Raw genomic sequence first — 21,973 nt, 5'->3', positions numbered from 1 at the left:
CATTTTCCATTTTCTGTCTGTATACCCATACAGATTAAAAAAAAAGAAAAAGTTTAAGTTATTGAGGAAATGTTTATGTTGATTACTGGTCTAATTTCCAGGTGTTTATATATTAAACCACACACACACACACCTCCACAGATTACCTAAGTATCTTTTCAATATTTAGTTTGTACCTTAAGTGTGTATGATTCAGGGTCTATTTTTTCGTTGCAAAAATTATGCCAGAGTCAAAGGGAGGTTTAAAAAAAAAAAAAAAAAAAAAGGAAGGAAGGATTTCAAATAAATCTTCAGCACGGGAAAGACAAGAGATAATCAGGTCCTGCAAAAATGGGGACAGCTGCTAAAAATATAAAGTTAATCCTGATTTGGAAATGGCTTTTTTTTCTTGCCTCGCTTGTTCTGTTTGATAGGCTACAGATGATGCTTAGACCAAAATTCAAGCTACAGCTATTTTCTTATTATCAAACAAAAGTATTAAGTATACCTTCCAGGAAATAATTAAGATACATGAATTTAATGGAATAATTTCATTTTCCTCACAGCTTTCAAATTAAAAATGATAACAAATAACTTTATGCAAAGTCTCTCCTTTTTCCCCAATGAGGCCTAAAATGGAAAGTATACTTGTTCCTAGCAAACAAATACACCAAAATTAAAATTAACAAAATCTTTAAGGTACCAAAATTTGTGAGGGAAGGAGGATGATAAGAAAGTAAGAGAAATTACCAAATGGCAACCAAACAAGGTCACATCAGGGTTTCAGGTTAGTCCAAAATAACTTCTGGAATATGGTCTATGGCCCCATTGTTCATATACCTTCCATAGCTCTAGAACTACAGAATAAACTTTTAACAATAAAATGAGAACCGAGAACATCATATTGTAAATACTATATTTCTCTCACTCACAATGTTGTATGAGACATTTACTAGTTTTAATATGTATCCATAGGATTAATACTCATATGGAGTATGATGCAAAAAGTGCAGGACTAAAGAAATAAGTCTATATGAAAACAAAAGCACACATTTCTTAGGATTTAAAAATATTGCACATAATAAGGTTGCACAGAAATTACTGGCTGTTTTTACATATAGAATGAGGTATTAGTCAATCTATAGATAAAGATGAGTGCAAAGAGGAGGAACCACACACACACAAAAATACATAAATCCATGTAAGACCTAGAGCGCCAACAACTAAGAAAGAAATGTGAAAAGATGTGTAAATTAGCTATGATTTCAACACTACAAAATCATTAGCCAGGGACCAAACACGTAACAATCTCTTGGTAATATTTCAAAAGTTTTCAATGTTCTTTTGGCCTAAAGGGCTATGAGCAATACAATCATTTCCTTTACTCCAATTTTTACTGCAGGAAGGTATAGTTCTGTGGTGAATATTAAATCATGCCTTTCTGAAGCTTTCAGTGGAAAGATACTGCTATCCTTTGCTGAATGACTCAATTACAATTTCATGTACACTTAGCAACCCAAGTCAGAGATGCTGCGGAGCATGCAATTTTAAATTAGCAAAGGTTTCACTGCAAAAACCATTCAAGTTCACACAATTTAAATCTACAATAAGTTTCAAAGGCTAACCTTTAAATATATCAGGCGAACTCAATCTTTTCTTGGTAATAAAACTGGCCACATAAGTAAGCCCAAGGGCAGGTAGAGAAAAAACCAGGCAGAATTACAATCTTTTTTTTTAAAGAATCTTTCCTAATCAGGGAAATTAATAATTAGCTATTTCTCTACTGAGTGTTGCTGAATTTGTCAAAAACCATTTAAATACATTTAATACCTTATCAAGTTAAGTGAAATCATGCACTTGTCAAAATAGTTCACAGAAAATTGTTTTGCATCAAAGATATTGAAGAAAATTCAACTAGTTGGGTTTAGAAAGAACAGAAAAATCGTGAACTACTGTCCTGAACAGTCAGTATATGTAGTAACCATATTTCCTCTCCGTTGAGTGACAGTCCTGCAGTGCTTGCTAGATCCATGGAATCTATTTTCAGTCTGTACTGTGTGCCGATTGGTGGTGTCAAAACCACTAAAAGAAAACATTTTCTCCATATCTTCAAACATGTCATCAAACAGTCCACCTCCAAAAGAAAACTCCTGGAAATGATGTCTTTGTCTACTGGAACCATCCTGGCGTGTCTGGAAGTGATTCTCAAAATGCTTCTTGGATCGAGTGTTTTGGTTTTGACCAAAAAACCCAAAGTCTTTAAATAAGTCATCAAAATTGAAGTTAAATGATTGCTCAAAAGGACTTCCGCTACCTCTTTGTCCTTTAACGTTAGTAAAAGCACTGTGTCCAACTGTATCATATTCTTTTCGCCTATTAGCATCTGAGAGTGTTTCGTACGCTGAAGGAAATAAAAATACTTTAGTAACTGAAGGTAATGAAAATTACATACATCCAAATCTCTTCAAATAAGTGAATTCAACTCTCTTTTTTAGGGAAAAGATTTCATATCACCATTAAGCCAAGACATCACAAACACAGGAAAAAAAATGAAAGGTACAAAAGGCAGGGCCTTTGTCCTATATACTGTGCAGTATCAGCTGTTGGAATAATGCCAGCCCTTAGTAAATAACCAATAAATGAATGCTACACCATTACTTACAAATAAGCATGTGGACAACAATTACAGAGTTATTTTTCATATTACTTGGGTAAAACCATTACCTGTATTAAATAATTTAACGGTCCAATACAACCAATTAAAATTCTCACTTACTTACTAGTTGAAGTAAATGTTTAACTCTCTACTCAATTACTTCCACCCACCATTAATTACTGAATGCTCAGGAGGTGCAATTTGTTTTAGAACTAGTCTTAAAATTTGTTTCATATTTTTCCTTTAAACACAAATGTGGCTTTTAAATATAGATCAAGTGAAGGAAAAAAACCTAAACATTTCAGTCTATTTAAATTTTTTATAGCTAATGTTTTATATTTAATCTCCATACTTAGTAAATAAAAACTGTTTCATAAGTTAGCTTTTTACATATCTAAAATTTCTTTTAACATGGAAACAAGCAATTTCATAAATAATAAAAGAATAAAGTAATACATTTTTAACATTTTAGGATCTATGTGACAATAAAAATTGATATTACCATTCATCCATCCATCCAGGAATCAAAGCAATTGTGGTAAAAAGATAGTCTCAACAATCTCCTTTATTTAAATGTAGACCCTACTCTGTGACCCATCATCACATTATCCCCAAATATACACTTCTTAGCTATAATTCTCCTTTACTACTAATTAGTATTTGTGAGACCTCAGAGATAATCATTTACTTACCTTCTGCAATCTCTCTGAATTTTGCTTCAGCATCAGGACTCTTATTTTTGTCAGGATGGTACTTCATGGCCAACTTGTGAAAAGCTTTCTTGATTTGGCGCTCTGATGCTGATTTTGGCACACCTAAGATATCATAGTAACTTTTTGATGCCAAAATTAATTCCGTTATCATTAAAATGCAGATTGCAAAGACGAAAACTGACTGGGGAGTAGCCATTTCTAATATCCTAAAAAAAAAAAGAAGAAAAAAAAATTTTATCCATGGAGCCAATCTTGACACTTCATTCTTCTTTTAGGATACAATGCATACTTAACGTGCCATCAAAATGTTAAGCCTATAGTATCTTGTACTTGTTCCCATGTTATTTCGTTTTTGCAGGCTTTATTACCTCTACGTTGGTTGTGACCTTCTTAAAAGCAAATATAATTCAAATTGAGAAAAAAATCGCTTTACCTTTTCACTAATACTCTGATCAGACACAGAGTAGACACAAAAATATTCAATAACTGTTTTTTACCAGTAAACACTGAAGGCTAATGATTTGTGAACACTGTAAAAAGGGTGGAAAATCCACATACTTTTTAAAGGGATGTCAATTTGCCTTTCAAGAACTTGTATTCTAAGAGGACTAAAACTATTTGACTTCGCAGGAAAAAAAAAAAAAAGTACAATACCAAGGTAAAGAGCCCAGTATGTCTGAACTGGTGATCCTCCCTCCCTAAGAAAGCCCTGACTTCACTTTCCTTTCAGCAAGGTGAGCCAAGGGCTGCACATACTGAATCTCAGTGGCATATTAATCTTGACAATACAATAGCATGTGATGATTTTTTAATTGTAAGATTCCCAAATATTTAACCCAAAAACAAACAAAAAGTATAAATGGGGTTTTGGTTAAAAAAAAAAACAAAAACAAAAACAAAAAACCACTCCTAACGGAATTCAAGATTTCTGCTCAGACTCCCAGAAACATCACAGTCTGTACGTTTAGATAAGGTAAACACTTATTTTTCAAACTTCTTGATAGTCAAAGAGAAGAAAACCACTTCTCTAACCTTAAAGGTGGTCTATCTACGTAAGGAATCAACATAGGATCCTGCGTAGTACACATGCGACGACCTGGGATTCAAAAACGAATGTGATCCCGTGTTTTGTGAAGTCTGCACTAGGAGTCCTTAATAACCTGTGATGACATAACAAGGCTGACGAAAGACGCTAGGGTTTGTGGAAACAGACCTGCCTTCCTCTCCTGTGGCCTCTGCTGAGCGCAATTAGCAGACGGATTCCTCCTTTCCGAAGACTTACTCAGAGTCACGGGTACTAAGGATCAAGTACGAGCTCCTGGTTTACAGAAGCCAAACCTGGGGGGCAGCCCGGGTGCGGCTCGGCGGGTCAGCGCCGCCTTCGGCCCAGGGCGTGACCCCGGGGTCGCGGGATCGAGTCCCAAGTCCCGCGTCGGGCTCCCTGGTGGGGCCTGCTTCTCCCCCTGCCTGTGTCTCTGCCTCTCTCTGTGTGTCTGTGTGTTATTTGTTTGTGAACAAACAAATAAAATCTTTAAAAAAAAAAAAAAGAAAGAAAAAGTAAAGAAAGAACGCAAGCCGAGCGGGGGCCGTGGACGCCACCAAGACCGCAGGTACTTGTACTTGCCGCAGCCCGAGGGCAGGTCCGAGCCTGACGGGGAGGGAGGCGGAGGCGGAGGCGCGCCGCGGGCGGGCTCCAGTGAGGGCTGGCCGGCCGCTCCACACTCTGCAGCCCACGGACGTCTCCTTCCCGAGGGCGAGCGCGGGGACAGCGGCCTGGGCCAGCCTGCATCCCCAGACGCCCGGGGCCCGTCCGGCCCGTCCGGCGCCGCCGCCGCGGTGTCCTCGGCCGTCCCCGCCCCGGGAGGAGCTGTCCGACGCCCGGAGAAGCCCGCGGCCAGCCCCGAACACGAAACGCCCCAGTCAGGGCTTCGGTCGCCTCCTCCTCCTCACCCCTCACCGCCACCAGGCAGGCAGCTGGAGGCCCCGCGACGACCGTGGCGGGCCCCGGGGCCCCGGGGTCAGCCCGCAAAGAGCGGCCGAGGCCCCGGGGGGGCCGCCCTGCACACCCCGCCCCGCGACCCCGGCCTCGTCCCTCACCCGCACCCTCCGCCGGCCGCTGCCCCGCCGCAGAGCTGAGGCGCCGGGAGGCTGACGCCCGGCCCCCCACGGGCCCTCGCGCCGGCTCCCGACGGCCCCCGACGCCCCCCTCCGCCGCGCGCACACAGACCTAGCGCTCCGCCAGCCGCCGCCGCCGCCGCCGCCGCGTCCCCCCTCAGCTCGCTCCCCGCTGGCCGGCGGCCGCCGCTGCCGCTGCCGCTGCCGCTGCCGCCACCTCAGGAGAAGACCTTACACGAAACGCTCCCCTATTGGCTCCTGCGTCCCCACGTGACCCTGGCGCCCTACGCGCACGTGGAAAACTGTTGTTGCCGCTCCGCCCGCGCGTCACTTCCGGCCCCAACCTCCAGAAAGGGCGGCGCTGAAGCCGGCAGAAGCGGAAGTGAGTCGACGGTCGCGACCGCCCTTCCGGCTCGGCCGCTTGTGGCGCAGGCGCAGTGGCTCGGCGACGCGCCGGGGGTGGTAGCCCGCTCCGCCTTGGCGGACGGGGTCACGCCAGCGCCCCTCGCCGGCCCGGCCCCTCCGGGCCGCCGCGGAGGGAGCGATGCCTCGCTACTGCGCGGCGATTTGCTGTAAGAACCGTCGGGGACGGAACAGTAAGGACCGGAAGCTGAGTTTTTACCCGTAAGTTGTCCCCGGAGCAGAAGCGTCCGCCTTTACGGTGAGGCCACGGGGCTGTGGCGTTTGGGGCCGGCGGTACCTGGAGAGTCGTCCTCGGCCCCACCGGCGCGTCCCGTCACAGCGCGGGAGGACGACGTGGAGGCTCGAGTTCAGGTTTATTCAGAAACGTCCTAACCGAGAAGGACGCGGGGCTGGTGGGAGGCGGAGCGGCCCTTTGCGGGGGGGGGGGGGGGGCGGGTAAACGTCCGGCTGGCGCGTGGGGGCGGCGCTCCGCGGTTTTCAGAGCGTTTCCCGCCCTCGCCTGGTCTCTGTTGGACGAGGACTTCCGCCTCAGGTGCGCCTCAGGTGAGCCTCAGGCCGGCCGCAGTCGCGCTCACGCTCACCTCACGCCTTCTGGGAGGTAACTCCGCTCGCGTAGACGGCCCTTCCTTCCGTTTTTTTCCCCCCGAAGAAACGGAGGCCCTTCAGGAAGTAGGCCACGCTGGAAGCGTCGTGACCTCGCGCAGGCCTCCCCGTGACGCCCTCCCGACCGTCCCGGGAGCAGGTCAGGGTCGTGCCCAACTAGCCGCCACGCTCTGTCTCCGTGAAGCCCCAGGAGGGAAACCCCCCTTTTTATTCAGGAGAACAGGGGAGCCGGAGCGGGTGGCATTTTCGAGTGCAGGTCCCCAAAGCCAGCCGCACTCCGGAGGCCCCAAACCCGGCGCCCCGACTCTGAAGCTGACTGACCTTCCGCAGATTTATTTAAAGACTCTCTGCCTAAGATCTCCCACCTGAAAAGGGAGATTAAATCGTCCCTACTTCCTTTCGTGTGCAAATAGGCAAAGCAGCCCTTAACGTTCAGTACGTGCTTAACGTATGTGAGAATCCACATATTTACAATATTCTATTTCCTTTTTTTTTGTTTGTAAAATTCATTTAGCTCTAACCTGATCGTCTTTTAGATTTTTTACCAGCTATTTTGTGAAGACTTTTTTTTCTTTTTTTTTTTTTTTTTTTTAAGACCGGAAGCTCTCTGCTCACAGACACGGTTGTTTTCCATTATTTTAACTAATGGGTTTGGGTGGGGGAGGAACCCTGATAAGCCAAAATAATTCACATGTGGCAGTATTTCCAGGACTCTTTCCCGCTTGGAGGCCACAAGATGCAGAGAGAGATTTTGGGGGAGATTCTAGTTTAACAATAGCTATGGTTCTTGAAAGTATTGTAACAAACCCAGAAAACAAAAACATGTTGAACTTGATTTAGCCTCATTTTCCAGATTGATTTGGCCTTCATCTGGGGGGGGGAGGGGGGGCAATAACTCCAGACTCCCAAATTCTTTAAATTTTTCCATAGTTACTGTATTTAAGGAGGGTAAAATAACAATGCCAGAGGAAGTCAGTTACAAAGATTTTTTTCTTCAAAATGTGAATTTACCAAAAGTGGATTTTTAAATGTTATTTCCCCCATGTAACCCGCAAAATAAAAATTAGTTTTATTCCCCTAATAGCATCAAACTTGAATTGGATTTGTTAATGCTAACACTGTAGCAAGCTGTACTGTACTATAGATTACTTTGAGAATTCAGCTTGTGTGTGCATATAGTGTTAAGTTTATAATATTATTTTATGCTTTGGGAGGAATTAGAAAGATGGTGAAACAAAATTACAAGCAAATTGAGCCACTGTAAAGGCCCTGAGTTGTTCAGGAAACGTATTGCCTGAGATTTCTTAGAGATTTACCTGTTGAGAAAGCATTGCAGTCCAGTTACCAGTAAGGATATTCAGAGTATTTTTTTTTTAATTGTGTGATAACTTAGTATATAGGTATGATAGAAATAGTTTGCAAACAGCATCCTTATACATGAGATTACATGTAAAAATATTGTAAAGGGCATATTCTCATTTTAGATGTAGCAGAAAAGGTATGAACTTTTCTATGGCTAAAAGAATTCAGGTCCTCTGAAAAGAAAAATTATTTTTGTCCTTCAATGCCTTTTCTGATTATATCTATAACCTGAGGTCTTGATATGTGCAAGGTTAAGGAGTTTTCAAACCATGTGTGAAAACTGTATCTGTTGTAAGAACTTCTGAAGGTAGGTCATATGATTTTTCCATGTAAGGGTATTTGAGTTAAAAATGATTTTCTATAAAGTACCTAGACTCCTTTTCTTTAGCATCTTGTAAAGTTACCAGTATTTGCAGGATGGGGGGAGGGGAGGAAGCATGCTATTATAAAGCATAAACTAAGTGGTAGGAATTGAGAGGGAATATATAATTGCTGCTTTTTGTATGAGAAACCTTATATTCTTTTTTAAAAGTAGGAAATTAGACTTCATAAAATCATTTTAAGAAATATGAATACTGTGTTAACTGTTCAATGCAGTTTAAACTGAAACCTATTTAGACTGGTAGGAAAAAGTTTTCTCTCAGATTCTGTCATTAGCCCAATTTTGCCTATAAAACACATCTCAGTAAGTTAGCACCAACTCTCAGTAAAGGTTATTGTCAGCACAGGAACAACACATATAAAGAACTGTCTTACCTTTCTCTGTCTTTTCTGTTTGATTTATTTCATGTTATATCAGAGTCTATTTGTAACCTGTTTAGTTCTTGTGTCAGTTTTCAGAGCTTGAATTTTAGGGTTCTCAATTCTCTGGTTGTAGAAGTTTAGAAATATTAAATTACATATGGGTAGAATTGAGCCTGAATCTGGTAAAGGGAATGGAATATTAGTAGTTTTATAAAATTTAGTATTCATTGTCAATTAAATCACTTGTTTGAACTAACTTCTTATTTTAAAAATGTTAATATAAGTAAGAGCCTAAAGCTTAATATTTCTTAAGTTATAGACAAGACACCATTTAACTTGTAGTATTAGTGTAGAATACATTTGAGTGGGACTTTGTTTATGAAAAGCTTTTTCCTAGTTCTAGGCAAAATACATAACAAAATAAAAATGAAATATAATCCACAGAAAATATGAATAGATTTCACCCTTTGTTGGAACACATATTTTTACTTGAAGGACTTGTTATGTTTTACCAGCCATTGCTCTTTTTTGTTTAAGATTTTATTTAGAGAAAGTGCTCACGCAAGAAGGGGAAGGGGCAGGGGCTGAGAGAGAGACGGAGAATCTCTGGCATGCTCCACACTCAGCGCAGGAGCCCAACTCAGAGCTCAGTCCCAGGACCCTGAGATAATGACGTGAGCTGAAATCAGAGTCAGACGCTTAGTCACTTAGTCAACTGAGCCACAGAGGAACCCTACGAGCCATTTTTCTGAAAAGCTTTGCCTACACATTTTATAGCTTAGTCATCTTTACTGTAGAGATGATGTAGAATTGTCATTAAGGTGCTTTTACTCAGTGTAGATGGTTGCCTTGCTTTTGCAGCACTCAGTGCATAGGTTACCTATATATGCAGCCCTGGAATTTGCAAAATTGTAAAAATATAGCAAAGTTTTCCTTTTTTAATTTCAGGTTTCCTCTACATGACAAAGAAAGACTTGAAAAATGGTTAAAGAATATGAAACGAGATTCATGGGTACCCAGTAAATACCAGTTCCTGTGTAGTGACCATTTTACTCCTGACTCTCTTGACATCAGATGGGGTATTCGATATTTGAAACAAACTGCAATTCCAACAATATTTTCTTTGCCTGAAGACGATCAGGTATTGGAGGCAGCACATAGGGGAGAGGGGGACAATGCTGAGCAGGATGGTAGGTTGCAGGGTGGCAGGTAATGGAAGTTAAGGGAGGGAGAGGGAAAGATAACTGCTGGGGAAACAGATACTTGAGGAAAAGGAAGACTAATTTATGCTTCTGCTAAAAGTAAATAATTTTATTAAAAAAACTTAAACTGAAGAACAAAAGATAACACATATATAAATCATTAAGTTATTAATGTAAGTTAATGATCTAAGATTTTGGTATTGGTCTTTTGAGTGACCTGCAATGTTTCCATCATGTATTGAATGAATATGCTTAGTACTTTTTTAAAAACTAAATTTAGAGTATATTTGAGTCGTTATATGCTTAGAACATTTTTTTAACTTGTGCAAATTTATTTGGCCGGTATATTTCTCAAAGTTGTAGTTAAATATTCAGCACTGACTAATAAGAGAATAAGGTTAGTGAGAACATCTTTAGAATTTGAAAATATTATTTTCTAGGAAAAAGACCCTTCCAAAAAAAAATCTCAGAAGAAAAAATTAGATGATGAGAAAGAAGTGTGCCTAAAAGCCAAGTCACAAGAATCATTTGCTTCAAATGAGTTAAAGAAAAATACAGTTAATACAAATATTCTCCTTGAACACACAGAATTATGTAATTCATCTACTTTGGTGAAGCCACCAGCTCCCAAACCAGAATGTATACAAAATAACGTATTAACTCTTAATCTGCTTAAACAAGATATTGGAATACCAGTATCTACCTTGGAAACTTCAGTTACCCAAGACATAGATATAGGTGGTTTTCACACATCTTTTGAGAATCTAAATTCTACAACTATTACCTTGACAACTTCAAACTCAGAAGATGTTCAGCCATCTTTGGAAACCCAAGAAGTGTTTGAAATAACTGCGAATCATCTTGCTAACCCAAACTTTACAAATAATTCCATGGAAATTAAGTCCGCACAGGAAAGTCCATTTTTACTCAGCACAATTACTCAAACAGTCGAAGAGTTAAATACAAATAAAGAATCTGTTATTGCCATTTTTGTACCCACAGAAAATTCCAAACCAATTAATTCATTTGTATCTGCTGAAAAAGAAACTGTGGAAATGGAAGATCTAGACATTGAAGACTCCTTATATAAGGATGTAGACTATGAGACAGAAGTTTTACAAATTGAACATTCTTACTTGCAGACAAGATATAAATAAGGAACATCTTTGGCAGAAAGTTTCTAAACTACATTCAAAGATAACTCTTCTCGAGCTACAAGAACAACAAACTCTTGGAAGATTGAAGTCTTTGGAAGCTCTTATAAGGCAGCTAAAACAAGAAAACTGGCTATCCTGAAGAAAATGTCAAGATTATAGAAAATCATTTCACAACATATGAAGTTACTATGATATAGAGTGTAAAGAGTTTAACACTATGACTTTTATATAAGCTTTTTGCAGCCAAACTAAATTATATGTAACTTTTTCCGGTATAAAGTTCTCATCTTAAGCTAAGAAAATGTTCTAATGTTAAAAACTGCATCCCGTTCTTGTAGTGTTCATTATTAAGAAAAACAAGAGAGTTGTTGGACTGTAAAGAAGAAGTTTCACCACTTGGTAATCTTCTAAATTAAAGTTAAAATAGAGTGAATAAGTAATATGATTCATAAAATGGGAGAACATGGAGATGGTGAAAGGAGCCCAGAAGAGAAATCAGGCTTGGATATCAGTGCCAGTTCTACCTTTGGCATGTGATTTGGGCGAATTACTTTGAAGCCTCAGTCTGTAATCTGTACAATAAGGGCACTTACAAAATCTAGTCTGTTTATAGTTCCTTTCCTTTGTATTAAGATACTTTTTTAATAGAACAACTTTTTGGTAAGATAATACATACTTACATAATACTAGATGTTGGCTAGTATTTGATGTTATTTGCTATTGGATTATCCTCAGAATTGAATTCTGTGGTATTTGACTTGTTGACTATAGTTATTTGTAATAATAGTACTCCTTTTATAATTTTATTCCACTTGAGTGATAATAACCATTAGTCCGGTTCATAGGGGAAGTACTTTAAACTTCAAAGAATATGTATTTCAATACCCTATATGTAGCTGACCATCATAATACATAGTCAGGTAATCTCCTTAACATTCTATATTTAAAAAAAATATTCTATATTTAAGGTTATAATTTATAAACCAAAAATTGTAATGAGGTTAATTTTTAAAACTATGTAGATTACTATATTTTAGAAATCATAACTTATATATAATGTGTAGCTTTTTTAAATGTGTGCTTTTGTCATTTTTAAATTCCAGAATGATAGAGTACTATTTAATATTATACATGCCCACTTACATATATGTATTTTATTAAAATTTATAAGCAAGAAACTGTATATCTGGAGTGATCTTAGACAAGCAAGAAAGGAATGATGGTGATGTAAATAAAAATATTGCTTATACCCATGAGAATTTTTTTTTAAGTGTGAAAAAGACAGTGGGAACAGCAGAAATGTAGAAAATAATGATTTAAAATTGACAGTTAATATAATTGAATATGTTACTGATTATAGTATTGAGCAAGTTCCTATCAGTTCTTATCACACTTTTCCTTGCCTTTTTTATAAAAAAATACTACTACTTAATCTCAAAGGAGTGTTTTGAGAATTCAATGAAGTAACATGTTTTTGGTTCTGGAAAATAGGAGGTGCTCAATAAACATTAGTTGACTGCACAGCAGATAGTATACTAATTGTTTTGTAAATTCATGGTGATTATTTTTGGCCACACTTTATTTTTTTCAAGCTAATACAATTCATTGGTATTATATAATATGTATCTTAAATATGAAAAGTTAATTTATTGGTATCTTTATTATGGGAGAAAAAAAACCATAGATTTTTGCATAAATTAGGTACAGATAATTGGTAGAATTAATGTATTTAAGTATTCCCATGCTCCATTTTACAATATTTATTTGAAATAATTATTGTAGATGAAAATAACTTTAATAAGTCATTATAAAATAATGTTTCAACTCTGTTTTTACCTGTGCGTATTGTATTTATTTTCTCTTTATTTAAAGTTGTAGTCTACTCAGGAATAATTTAAACTGGTTGTATTTCTTTAAACTTAATAAATTATAAATATTTAAGATATTTTCTTGGCTTGCCTATGTTCAATTCAGGGTGTTTCAAGCCTTTTAACTTCTATATTTGGGGGTTCTGGCCAACTCTATTTCTTATTTGGATTATTTTAGTCTCTTAGCTAATCTTACCAGTGTTTTCAGTCCCTTCCATATTCTAGATTTTGCTGTTAGCTTTTTCCTTCAACTATAGATCTAACTATATCATCCACTCACTACTTGACTTTCCCAGAAATCTGAAATTACTCTTCAATATAGAATAAAGCCAAGCTTCTTACCATATATGATTCTCTGTGATTTGCTTCATCCTGTGTTCTAGCCACACTGGACTACTTAGCATTTTCCAAACATACCATACAGGTGACTTTCTTCATGTTTATTTTATTCCCTAAATTCAGTCAAAATTATAGCTTTGGTTGAATTTTGTCTCCCTTTTCCCAGTCAAAATTATTTCCTGTCTACTCCTATGGAAAACAAAACAGCTTTGTTTTATAATACTGTAACAGCATCTGCCTTATATTTTTTATATCATATTTATGGATGTTCTTTTGACTAGATTGTAAGCTCTTTAAAGCAGAATTTTCATTAATTACTTGTTTGGACAGTGTAATTCACTCAAATGTTTGGATAAATATTTTGAATCTGCCTACTTAATTCTTTTCCCTTAAAATCAAGAACCTTCTTACAAAATGGATCCTTAACATCTTAAACATCTTAAGAATGTTTAGGAAAAGACCTAGATCTTCACATAATCTTTGAAACATTCCATGTCCTCAGTGGACAATGCAATTTACCAGTACCTGCTATGCCATCTATGAATAGATTGTATTGTGGAAGGCTATTCCCACCCCAAAATAGTCTCTGCTTTCTATCCTGTATAATAAAAAAGGAAGTAAACCCAAATATGGCTACAGAATATATCTCATTCTGTATTCTCTTCTATAGTGTGACCTTGTCACTCCCTTATCAAGAGGTGGAATTTATTTCTCTACCTTTTTCAATCTGGTGGGCTATGTGAATGCTTTGACCAAAAGAATACGGTGAAAGTGATAAAGCCAGTTCCAAACTTAGACCTTAATTGGCCTGAATTAAGGCTTAATTGGCCTTAATTCACTTCTTTGTAACAGTATCTTTTAGTATGCTAGATGTCCTATAAAATGTGTGATTACCAAGAGACCATGCTGGAAAAGCCAAAGCCACATAGGCTCTGGAAAGTGAGACATCAGGCACATTAGTGAAGAAGCCAGTAAGCAATTGTGTTTCTATGACAGAATCATGAAAGACTAATTGAAGTTAACAGGTATCTGGAATTGGAGGAGGAGGTGTGAAGACCTGTTTAAAAAAAAAAAAAAAAAAAAAATTTGATACAAGCAGTAGTTACCCATACAGCTTGGTACGTGTCCCTTTTCTAAACTTAAAAGGTTGGAGGTTTATTCCCTAGAGGGGACAAAATAGAAGTTCCTCAGAAAAGATAGAGGCAAGGATGCCATAGTGAGGAGAGGTGTTAAGTGAATGATTGTAAGCTGAATAGTGAACTCCAACCCAGCCTCTATCACATAATTTGCTTCCCAGAACTGTGGCAACAAAGCTTATGCCCTCTACTTTTCTCTCAGGAATTTAACAAACTCATTAGAACAAGATTTCACATTGCAGGTTCAAGTTGGGTCCAGCTAAGTCACTCTGCAGCAGTGGTTCTTAACCGTTATTCCATCAGAATCACTTGAGAACTTTTAAATATTTTCATTACCCAAACCGTTTCAATTGGTTTGGTATAAAACTGAGTCATCTGTGGTTTAAAAATTTTCTTAAGTGATTCTCATATACAGCAAAAATTGAATCTCCTTGCTCTACAATGAATCTTATGAACATAACTCATTCCTGAGTACAGAGCTTCTCATCAGTGTCCTGCTGTCAACAGTCACTGAAAATATTAAAAGTAGCAAAATTAGTAGAAAGCAATTTAGAGAAAACACTAAGTAAAAGGAAAGTTAGGGGGAAGAACCCAACTATACTTAACATTTACTGAGAAAATCTATTGCATACTTGAAAACAATACATTTTTGAAAAAATATTAATGAAAATAAAAAGGGCTCTAGTAATTTAAAGTGTGTTAGGGGCACACCAACGCAAACTATTTTTAAAAATCAGAACTTTGGACACAAAAAGGATCTTCCCTTCAGCAGGAGGAAAAAAAAAAAAAAAAAAGGTCAAGAACAGCTTCAAACTGAATGGCTACACTGAAAGCAAGAAGACCGGAGATCAATGATCTGAAAATTCTGAGGAAAAAAGATTTCCAAGTTAGAATTCCATACCCAAAGTCTCCAAAGATTGCCTCCTCTGTATCCTTTAAGGCAGCTATTAGAAAATGCATCTTATGGAAATAAGACCGTAAAAGAAAATCAAGAGAATGGCTTATCTCCTAAAATTATTTTCTAGATGATATTATCATTCAATTGATCTAGAGATTAGAAATAGGAAAAAGGAAATCCAAATAAAGAAGCAGAGGGAATTTAAGTTGGTAGTTAAGGGAGGTCCCAACATAAGCTGACCATAGGCCTAAAAAGCCTCCAGCCCAAATTGGAGTAGGTCAGAAGGTTCAGGGATAGAGTTCTTCAAGAAGATGAAAATTGATAGAATAACTAACGTGTTAACACCTTCAGAGGAATCTCACATATCTGGGGCATATTAAGGGTTGAGTTAATAATACAGATAAATAAATTCAGAGAAAACTTTACAAACAAATCAGAATATCCAAACTATGTAGAAAGGTGAAACCATTATATCCTAGTACACACTGTATTTGCATAGTCAAAATAATGTAAATACAGTATAAACACTATTAGGAAGATAAGGTGTGACAGGAGAGGTGTGTGTGTGTGTATGTGCCTGCATGCATGTTTGTGCTGGGGCCAGGAGCAAGGAGTGATTGATGTAATTAAAGCAAAACTCTTATCAACCATAGTAGGATATCAAAAGAGAATGCCTAAATGCAGAAACTTTAAAAACAGCAAATTAACCATGTTATTTTGAGATCTATATAGGCAAGTATATAAAGAATCTGTATATGTAATTGGAAAGGGTTGGCTCAGGAAAAGAAATGAAGGACTTTTTTGTAACAGGGCTTATAGAATGATGACTTTTTAAGCACATGTTTAAGGTTTTTATTTCTATTCATCCTTTAGAACTGATCTGTTCATTATTTTATCTAAAAAGCCTTTATTTGCCTTTCCAGATGCCCTTTTTGTCTCTTAGCTACCTTTACTTCCCCCCATCATACTACTTATCTTCCAATGTCATCATTGCTTCTTTACTTCTTTGTTCTTATACATACCCCCAATATAAATTTTCATACCTTCAAAGTATAAGCTTTTTACAAGCTTTTACGCTTCATCATGTGAAGCATAAAATTTACGCCCAATTTCTTTTCTTTTTTTTTTTTAAGATTTTATTTATTTGAGAGGGAGAGCAAGAATGAGGAAAGGCAGAGGGAGTAGCAGACTCCCCACTGAACAGGGAGCCCATTGCAAGACTCGATTCCAGGATCCTGAGATCATGACCTGAGCCATAGCAGATGCTCAACCAACTCAGCCACCCACACGCCCTTAGCACAATTTCTAATACAGAGTAGGAGCTCCATAAACATTTGTCAAGTGAACAACTTGTCACGTACTAAACCATACTTTAGCAATTTTGTTGGGTCTAATTCTGTCTCTACTTTGAGACAGTCACCAGATAACCAAGTTTCAGCTTTATGATGCATTTTCACCCCACTATTCAGTGAGGCCTTGTTAAATTAATAACTTGAGTTATAAGTATACTTTTATTTAAAAATCTTTTTTTTTTTATGTTTGGAGATGTTATAGCATACAGTGGCCTGCAATTTGTAGTTTATACAAACATTTTCTGATAATCTCACAAAGCTTGAAAACTAAACTTTGACATGTGTAATGGTACTTTAAATCTTTCATTTGGCATGCTATAAATAGTGCCTAGTAAATGTGAAGTAGCATTCCTTCCAGATGTGAGTTTTGTAACTTGGAGTCTGAACTATAGGAAGTCTCCAGGAGAGTCACTGGATCCCCTAAAATTTAATGTAAAATTTTTCGTGTATAGACATTTTTTTGAAAAAAAAAAAAGCCATAATTTCTATTAGGAAAGGTATAAATGACTTCAAAAAATTTAAACAATGCAATAATATTTTACATTGTGTCATAAATCACAGATCAGAAGCTCTTTACATACTTTATTCTCTATTTTGTTCTAGATTTGAATACACAAAAACCCCACCAATTTAGGTGGGAGTAGAACTAGAATGACAAGGAAAATCAGCCCTTATCCAAAAATGGGCTGGGTCAATTCTATACAGAATTCTTAAGAGTTTCAGACCACTGTTATTTCATATTTACTGAAAAATTTTATTTTTATTTTTTTAAAGATTTTATTTGTTCTTGAGAGACACAGAGAGGCAGAGACATAGGCAGAGGGAGAAGCAGGCAAGCTCCCTGTCAGGGAGTCAGATGCTGGACTCTATCCCAGGACCCCGGGATCACGACTGGAGCCAAAGACAGACGCTCAACCACTGAGCCACCCCGGTGCCCCTGAAAAATAAATTTTAATGCTCAAATTACTATATAAAATATCAAAAAGATAAATTCAGAGACTATTAAGTACTATTTTGATTATTGGAAGATACTATTTAAGTTCAGTTCACTTGTTTCTTGGTTACTGAAATACATTTCAAAATGAGAAGCAATGGAGCAGGATCAAGTTCCAGAGTGAGTCTAATCTTTCAGCACATGGTTCAGGTTTTTCATTAATGAAAATGTGTAGTGTTTTAATATGCACAACAGACTAGAATATCAAAGATGTGAAATGAGGTTAATTTTATTGAATGCTTAGTCTAGATGAAAATGAATTTACTGACGTGAGACTAGAACATATCTGAACCATGGATGAAAAAGAAGTCAGTTCAGTGATTGGGTGTTGAAAAAGGAAAAGGAGGGGATCCCTGGGTGGCTCAGTGGTTTAACACCTACCTTCAGCTCAGGGCGTGATCCTGGAGTCCCAGGATCGAGTCCCACGTCGGGCTCCCTGCATGGAGCCTGCTTCTCCCTCTGCCTGTGTCTGTGTCTCTCATGAATAAATAAATAAATCTTTAAAAAAAAAAAAAAAAAAAAGGAAAAGGAGTTTTGGGGGGAATGAGGTAAGAGAGCAAAGGGCTTCATTCACATTTTCCAAATAATTCCCAGATAGTCATTAAATAAGAAAGCACCATCTATTCCTCTTTGGAATAATAAGTAATATGTTTAAAAGGGTAATATGTTAAATTTGGTGCTTTGAAACATCTTTTGGCATATCAACTTGCAAGTCCACCTGCATGTTTAGTTTTATTAACTAGAAAATGTGAAGGGAAAATATGTGATAGAATATAGGAGGGGCATAGAGCTGAGACTGAAAAAAACCTGTCTTGCCTCAGTAATATAATCTAGTCTCCTTTGTCAGTAGGCAGAAGCACATGACTAGATATCATAACAGAAATGCATTTCTGAAGAAAAGTACTGTAAACAAAACCTTTTAATGAGAAAAAAAAAAGCCAAACCAGTCCATGTCACACTGTGGTAAGCAGCTCCTTCCTTAACAATAGCAAAATACTGAGAATGGAGAAACACCACTACTAAGAATAGAGACTGGAGCACCTAGTTTTTAACAAGTAATGTTTGGTGTGGGAGAAATTGCTTCCAAACGTGGATAAAGTGTTCCCACAAATCTTTCCTTTCTCTCTTCTTCTTTTGTTAATCTGGGCCGAAGAGAAACAAGAACTCATGGAGAGTGGGGCCTTGTGTATCACTGAGAAACCAGTTCAGATGTCACCTTTTTGATGTGGTCACATGCACACATACCAGTTAGTTATTCACTCCTCTGTCTTTACAAACTCTATTTATATCATTATAACTAGATCATTCTCTGTCATAATTACCACCTTATCAGTCTCTGGTTACAAGGCAAGTTACTGAGAGGTGGAGGTCAACACTTACTCATCTTTGGCAGTCTATGGTTCATTATAACTAGATCATTCTCTCATAATTACCACCTTACCTGATTACAAGGCAAGGTCAACACTTACTCATCTTTGGCAGTCAATGGTTGGAAAAAATTTCTCTGCCTTCTTAGATTCCGTGTCTGGGCCTGCAAAACAAACTTGATAAAAGCTAGATTAACCAGAGAAAAACAATTTATTAGCATATTAACATGTATACTCATTGCACATATGTATGGGGTAACTGAGTGATGGGTAACTCGAGTGGTCAGAACTTAGGGCTTATAAAATGGCATCTTTTTTTTTTTTGGAAAGAGAGTGTGTCCACATGTGAGCAAAACAGGGGTGAGGGGCCAGGGGAGGAGGATGAAGAGAAGGAGAGGGAGGGAGTCCCAAGCAGACTCTGTACTGAGTGTGGAGCCTGACACAAGGCTTGATCTCATGGCCCTGAGATCTTAAACCCAGCCAAGGTGGAGTCAGATGCTCAACCAACTGAGCCACCCAGGCACCCCTTTTATGTAGCATCTTAACAAAGGAAAGCGATAAGACAAAGGAAAAACAGGTTGAGGTCCCTAGGGATGGCGAGCTATGGGAAGGTAAATATATGGGGGAAGATAAGGGTTATTTTAGTAAGGTTTTTTATGTAGCTTACTCTGATGCTGATAACAGTCTAAAGTTGTCTCTGATGATTAAGAATTGTCCTGCTCTTCCGAGTAAACAGAGAACAGGGAGGATTTTTTTGTGTCTGCTTCTTCTCAGTTATCTTCATTTGAAAACAGTCCTATGTCAAAGTGGTATGTTTTGGCATGACATACTCTGAACCTCTTTAGCACCTAGTATGTCCTCAATTAGTTTTGGAAGAACAGTAACAATATGCTATCTCTTGTGGCTGTGTTTGAATGATGATGGTTAAAGTACGTTGCATTATGCTTAGATCTAATTACTTCTAAATGCTATAGAACACTAAGTAAGAATTTTAAATTATTCAGTCTCAAAGCTTATTCTAATTCTCTGCTAGTTCTTTTTGTCTTAACGTGTAACATCTCAAATTTACCTGTTAACAGCAAATAGGAGTTTAAAATAGTTAAAAATAGGGATATCCCTCTTTTCAATTTGAAGCCCCACCTAGAAAGTCACAACGTATTTAACCCAAGATTTCTCTTTTCAATTGCAGTATGTAGAATGATTTAAAAATAAATAAAACTCAAAAATCTAAAAATCCAGTAGTACCAAAAGTAACTTATTGGCCATTACTAAGTCTTCCTTATGTTGAATTTACCTAAATTTTAAATTAGTACTTTTTAGGTCAAGCCTTTAATTATTTACCGGATAATTATCTTCATCTTGAGTAATTTATTTCTTGATTTGGATTTTATTTTATGAAGTTTAAACTCTACCTGCATTTATTCTATAACTTCAAAGAATTTCAAAGGCATTATTTCTGGAAGTGTTTGTTTCAGTCACTCATGATTCTCACAATTAAACTGAGAGCATATTAAGTATACTTTGAGCTTGTTAGAGAACCTGCCATTGGTCTTGTTGCCATGGAATGTTTGCTGCTAACTCCCTTAGAGTGACATATATTTACTGTTTATGATTGTTCTGGGAATTACACTTACCTATTTAGACATGAAAAGTCATTTTCACTACACTTTAACACAATATGGATTTTCCGAATGCTGTTTCTTAATGTGAATAATGCTGTGCTTCATCTACTGATCTTCTTGAACCTTACATCAGTTCATGTTATGAAGCAATTCAACTGTTTTGTCATTCTTAGATATGTGTCTGTTTTTTAAAAGGTAGCATGAAATTCCACATAAACAGTGACAAGTTCCATTTCTCTGAGTAAGACAAAGTGAAACAAAATATAATTTAGAATCATCTTTCCTGAGACATGTGTCTCACAAGTTTGATTATTTCTTCCTCCTAAACTTGTTTTACTACATTTCCTATATGGAATTTAAGGAGAACCTATAGAAAGTTTGTTTCACATTCATTTTTACAACCCCTTTGAGTTTTTTGTCTTTTTTTTTTTTTTTTTACCCTATTCTATGTCAGTGTCCTTTCTAATTTAGAGGATTGAAAATTTTGACCATGGATTATCTCATTTTCCTCCTTAAATGTTTGGTAGCAAAATCACCTAGGCCTGGAGGGTTTTTGTGTAAAGAGGTTTCTGAGAACAATTCCAATTTTTTTTTTTAAGATTTTATTTATTTATTCATGAGACACTGAGAGAGAGAGAGAGAGAGAGAGAGAGAGAGAGAGAGGTAGAGACACAGGCAAAGGGAGAAGCAGGCTCCATGCAGGGATCCCAATGTGGGACTCAATCCTGGGTCTCCAGGATCACACCCCGGGCCGAAGGTGGCACTAAACCTCTGGGCCACCGGGGCTGCTCCAATTTTTAAAATAGAAACAAGGATAGTCAGATTTTCTTTTTGATCTTCTGTTTATATTAGAAAGTTGTTTTTTCAAAGACTTTGCTCACTTCATCTAAGTTATCAAATTTATTGGCATATGGCTATTCATAATACCCTGTTATTATCTTTTGGATGTCTGTAGAACCTGTAATGATATCTATCCCTTCTTTTATTCCTGTTATGGATTGACCCCTGAGTTAAGTATCATCTTTAAACTCTTTTACATGTGGGAAAGTAAGACCCCAGTGGTAACCTGTATAACTTGCTGGCTCAAGATGGTATGATCTGCTATTAACCTCTGATTTGTAGGGCACTGTGTTTTTCTGCATATATGTTTACCTGAAATATTTCACATTTTATTTGGCAAATAGTCAAAACTATACCTCAGATGAAAAATAATATGAAGGGAAACTCAGATCATGTTGGTCTTGGATACCTTCAAGTTGGCTAGAATAATTCAATATAGCTATCAAAAATACTTCGAAATATTTCAGACCTAGAATTGAAAAAGATCACGGTTGCTACAAATTGCATCATTTTATTTTTCTTTTTTTAAAATATTTTATTTATTTATTCATGAGACAGAGAGAGAGAGAGAGAGAGAGAGAGAGAGGCAGGGACACAGGAGGG

At 37.7% G+C, this 21,973-nt stretch overlaps 2 protein-coding genes across 5 annotated transcripts; one reads left to right on the top strand and one right to left on the bottom strand.

The window, feature by feature from the left end:
• Positions 1-877: 877 nt before the first annotated feature.
• On the bottom strand, positions 878-6,276 carry DNAJB9 (DnaJ heat shock protein family (Hsp40) member B9). Of its 4 annotated transcripts, none has more exons than XM_038557357.1 (3): positions 6,086-6,276; positions 3,328-3,554; positions 878-2,380 (listed from the first exon to the last, which is right to left on the bottom strand). In XM_038557357.1, exons 2-3 carry the CDS (start codon positions 3,542-3,544, stop codon positions 1,929-1,931), a joined length of 669 nt encoding a protein of 222 aa, XP_038413285.1. In that variant the 5' UTR covers positions 3,545-3,554; positions 6,086-6,276; the 3' UTR covers positions 878-1,928. The 4 variants fall into 4 exon arrangements, with proteins under 4 accessions (XP_038413285.1, XP_038413284.1, XP_038413286.1 ...); XM_038557356.1 differs by lacking the exon at positions 6,086-6,276 and adding an exon at positions 5,576-5,673; XM_038557358.1 differs by lacking the exon at positions 6,086-6,276 and adding an exon at positions 5,446-5,532.
• Positions 5,887-13,168, top strand: LOC119876977 (THAP domain-containing protein 5-like). Its single transcript, XM_038557351.1, is given in 5 exon segments — positions 5,887-6,087; positions 9,544-9,736; positions 10,238-10,933; positions 10,935-11,090; positions 11,092-13,168. Coding segments are annotated over 5 exon segments (1,185 nt in total). The 5' UTR covers positions 5,887-6,007; the 3' UTR covers positions 11,152-13,168.
• The last annotated feature ends 8,805 nt before the right edge of the window (positions 13,169-21,973 follow it).

The sequence above is a fragment of the Canis lupus genome, chromosome 14 (genome assembly GCF_011100685.1).
Source record: "Canis lupus familiaris isolate Mischka breed German Shepherd chromosome 14, alternate assembly UU_Cfam_GSD_1.0, whole genome shotgun sequence".
NCBI lineage: Eukaryota > Metazoa > Chordata > Mammalia > Carnivora > Canidae > Canis > Canis lupus.
Note: the sequence above shows the minus strand (reverse complement) of the source record. Positions and strands in the feature narration are given on the sequence as shown.